A 4,032-nucleotide genomic window follows, 5' to 3' on the forward strand; every position below is an offset into this window, starting at 1 on the left:
TTAAATTCTACATTCATATTTTTTAAACTGAAAATTTAACAAATACATTTTTTCGTGAAAATGCTTATTTTATTGTTATAAATTCATCTGTTTTGTTGAAAAAAAAACAACTAAAAAATGTAAAAAAAAAATATATAAAATCCCTTTAAAAAAAAGAGAGACTATCGATATTCGTGGACCTCCACGTTGGTGATAGTTGGGCAACGTAAACTTTGTTTGCGGCAGACGGACGATAGATATTCGTGAATCATTTTACTCTTACACGATGCTTAGAACTATGAAAATTTTTTATTGAAAAACTATGCGCTTTTCGGAAAATTTGTCAAGAATAAAAAGTTCTTGTAATAAAAGTTTCTTGCAAAAATTGTTCATATGCAAAATCCAAAAGTTTGCTCAAAACGCTTCGAAAAGATTCAGGCGTATTCCTTGGCTGATTACAAGAACTTTTTATTCTTGATGATTTTTCCGAAAAGTGCATCGTTTATTGCACAAAAATTCATGAATGTTTTCACAAAAATTTTGCCATTTTGAAAATACTAAAACGAAAAATCGATCTTTAAACCATGGATTCTCAAAGTTTAGACATTTATTCAACCCGTTAGTGAGATTCCAGGTTAATTACAGACTCGAAAAGCTTTGGAAAATGGTTCACAAAAAAAAATAGGCACGAAAAATCACGTTTTTTTTTTTTTTTGTTTAAACTGCATTTTGGGATAATAAGAAAATTTTTTGAGGAATTTCATCGGCACCGTCGGAAAGAGGAGATCTTAAGCAATAAAAATATATGTGTCTCAATTTTTTCTAGTGTTGAATACTCTTAGTTATTGGCCGTTGAAAAGCAGTGTCCCGGTAGTGGCGTTTTGGCCGTTTAAGGGTTAAAAATTGATCTTGTTGATACAAATTTTAACTACTATCTTAAAAAATTAATTTTGTTAGTTCAAGATTTATCTCTTCAGTTCTACAAATTTAAGTGTCTATTTTGAAAATTCGTTTTTGTTGTAAATTAATGTTTTGAACTAAAAATTAAACAATTTTATTTTTCATTGAATATTCATCATTTTCAGTTGAAATCTTTTAGTTGAAAATCAACTTTTTTTAATCCCTGTATTTTTCGCGTTGAAAATTCAACTGTTTTTTTGGAATTTCATATTTTTCAGTTCAAAATTCATTTGTTTTTAAGCGAATTCGCCTTTTTGGCTTAAAAATTCAACTATTTTGTTGAAATTTCTGGTGTTTTAATGAAAATTCGTTTTTCTGTTCGAGAATTCACCTGTTTTGGTAAAAATTATATTACTTTTCTTGTAAAAGATTCATCGCTTTAGTTGAAAATTTCACTTTTTTCTTGAAAATACAAATTTTAAACAATATTGTTACGGTTTAAATTTGGGATAAAAGTTCAACTATTTGGTTAAACTCATTTTTGTGGATAAAAATTTAATTATTATGTTGAAGATTTGTTGTTCTTTAAACTTAATTTTATTAACTGAAGATTTAATTATTTCATTTTTGTCTGAAATTTTAACTTCTTTGTTAAAAATTTATTTTTATAGATTTAGATACACCTGTTTGGTTGAAAATTTAACTAATTTTTTGAAAATTCGTTGTTTTTTTTTAAATTAATCTTTTCAAATAAAAACTCGTCGTTTTTAGTTAAAAAATTCAACTAAATATTTGTTTGAAAACTTGTGTATTTTTTTGAAAATTAACCTTTTTGGTTGAAAATTTAACTACTTGGTAAAAAGTTAAACTACTTTGTTAAAAAAAAATTATTTTATTAGTTGTAGATTAATCTATTCAGTTTTCAAAATTTTATAATTTTTTTTGACAATTTCATTTTGTTGTAAATTAATTTTTGAATCAAAAAGTAAATCATTTTATTTTTGATTAAATATTCATTATTTTCAGTTAAAAATCAACTTTTTTTAATTTCTAAAATTTACGGTTTGAAAATTCAACTGTTTTGTTGAAAAATTATATTTTTCAGTTTAAAATTCATCTGTTTTGAAGCGAAAATTCAACTATTTCGTTGAAATTTCATGTATTTTGTTGAAAATTTGTTGTTTTTTTATTAACTGAAGATTTAATTATTTCTGAAAGTTTAACTTCTTTGTTAAAAGTACATTTTTGTTGATGTAGATGCATCTGTTTTGTTGAAAATTCACTTTTTTTTTTCTTTTTTGTAAATTAATCTTTTCAGCTGAAAAATTAGTTTTTAGTTAAAAATTCTACTACACATTTGTTTAAAAACTCATGTATTTTTTTTCTTAAAAATTAATCTTTTTGGTTGAAAATTTAACTACTGGGTAAAAAATTGAACTACTTTGTTAAAAAAAAAATGTATTTTGTTAATTGTAAATTAATCTGTTCAGTTTTAAAAATTTAACTATTTATTTTGCATTTTTTTGGTAAATTAGTCGAAAATTCAACTGTTTCTTTTTTAAATTCACATTTTTGGCTTAAAAACGCAACTATTTCGTTGAGCTTTTTTTGTGTTTTTAATTGAAAATTGATCTTTATGGTTGAAAATTTTACTTTTTTATTGAAAATACAAATATTAAACACTATTGCTATGGTTCCAATTTGGGTTACAAATTTAATTACTTCGTTAAATATTCATTTTGATTTAAAATAAAAGTAAAAAAAAAGTAAAAGTAAAATTTGTTTGGTTAAAAATATAACTATTTTGTCGAAAATTCTTTGTTTTTTCTTCTTTGTTAAAAATTCAGTTTTTTACTTTTTTTTATTTTTCTAAATTAATCTTTCCAACTGAAAAATCATCGTTTTTATTTAAAAACTCAGATAAATTTTTGTTTGAAAACTCTTATATTTTCTTCAAAATGAACCTTTTTGGTTGTTAGTTGTAGATTGCTTTCTTCAGTTCTAAAAATGTAATTACTTTGAATTTATTTTTTTGTAAATAAGTTTTTTCAACCAAAAATAAAATAATTTTATTTTTTGTTGAAAACTTGTCGTTTTGAATCAAAAACTTTTGGTTGGGAATCAACTTCTTTTAATTCAAATTTTTTCGGGTTGAAAATTCAACTTTTTTTTTTTATTTCATATTTTTGGTTTAAATACGGAATTATTTTTCAAACATCAAATAATTCAATGTTGAATGCCTATCGACCATGTGAAATCGGAAATTTTCATTTATTTTTACGATTTCCTCCAGTTTCTCGTTGTACTGTTCGATTTTCTTCCTATTTCTAGAATAATTTTTTCCATGAATTGTTCTATTGAGTAAACCATGATGTAGTAGTGAAGAAAAAATCTCTTGGAAGAAAAAAAAATCGCCGAGAGAGGAACGAGAGAAGTTTTTCTTTCTTTTTTTTTTTTTTTTCTCTCTCAAATTTTCCACTCAATTACTTGCAGACGATCCCGTTCTGCCGAATACACTGCCATCGGGCGTGACGCAAAAGGACGTTGATCTCTTCAAGGAGGCGCGAGATCGAGCGAATCGTCTGACGACAGCTGTCGAGGAACAGCCGGAAGTGGCAACTGCCGTGAGCCCCGGTGGCACCGGACCTGGCGCTGGGAGCCGAAATCCAGCCGCCATAGTTTTTGGAAGATACGAAGTTGAAACCTGGTACTCGAGTCCGTTTCCCCAGGAGTACGCGAGGCTCCCGAAGCTCTTCTTCTGCGAGTTTTGCCTGAAATACACCAAGAGTCGGGCCGTTTTAGACAGGCATATGGACAAATGCCAGTGGAGGCATCCACCCGCGACGGAAATCTATCGGTGCAATGGATTATCAGTATTCGAGGTGATTTATTTATTTATTTATTTATTTATTTATTCATTCGTTCGTTCCTTTTTTCTTGTTCATTTTAGATTTTTCATGCTTACAACTTTTCAAATTTAACAAATACATTTTTTCGTAAAAATGTTTATTTTATTGTTATAAATTCATCTGGTTTGTTGAAAATTAATCATTTTTTTTTTAGTGGAAAATTCATATATTTTGTTGAAAATTAATATTCGTGGTTAAAAATGAACCTTTTCTGTTAAAAGTCCTCGTTTTTAGTTAAAAATTA

The 4,032-nt window shown here is 26.5% G+C and overlaps 1 protein-coding gene across 2 annotated transcripts in view; it reads left to right on the forward strand.

Annotated features, from left to right (window-relative positions):
- Positions 1 to 4,032, forward strand: part of LOC117182489 (histone acetyltransferase KAT6B) — an 80,895-nt gene that overhangs the window by 66,410 nt on the left and 10,453 nt on the right. For both annotated transcript variants that reach the window (XM_033375680.1, XM_033375730.1), the window contains exon 5: positions 3,373 to 3,761. In XM_033375680.1, coding sequence (XP_033231571.1) covers positions 3,373 to 3,761 — 389 coding nt within the window. The remainder of the gene's footprint in view (positions 1 to 3,372; positions 3,762 to 4,032) is intronic.

This window comes from Belonocnema kinseyi, chromosome 1, assembly GCF_010883055.1.
Source record: "Belonocnema kinseyi isolate 2016_QV_RU_SX_M_011 chromosome 1, B_treatae_v1, whole genome shotgun sequence".
In the NCBI taxonomy this organism is placed as follows: domain Eukaryota; kingdom Metazoa; phylum Arthropoda; class Insecta; order Hymenoptera; family Cynipidae; genus Belonocnema; species Belonocnema kinseyi.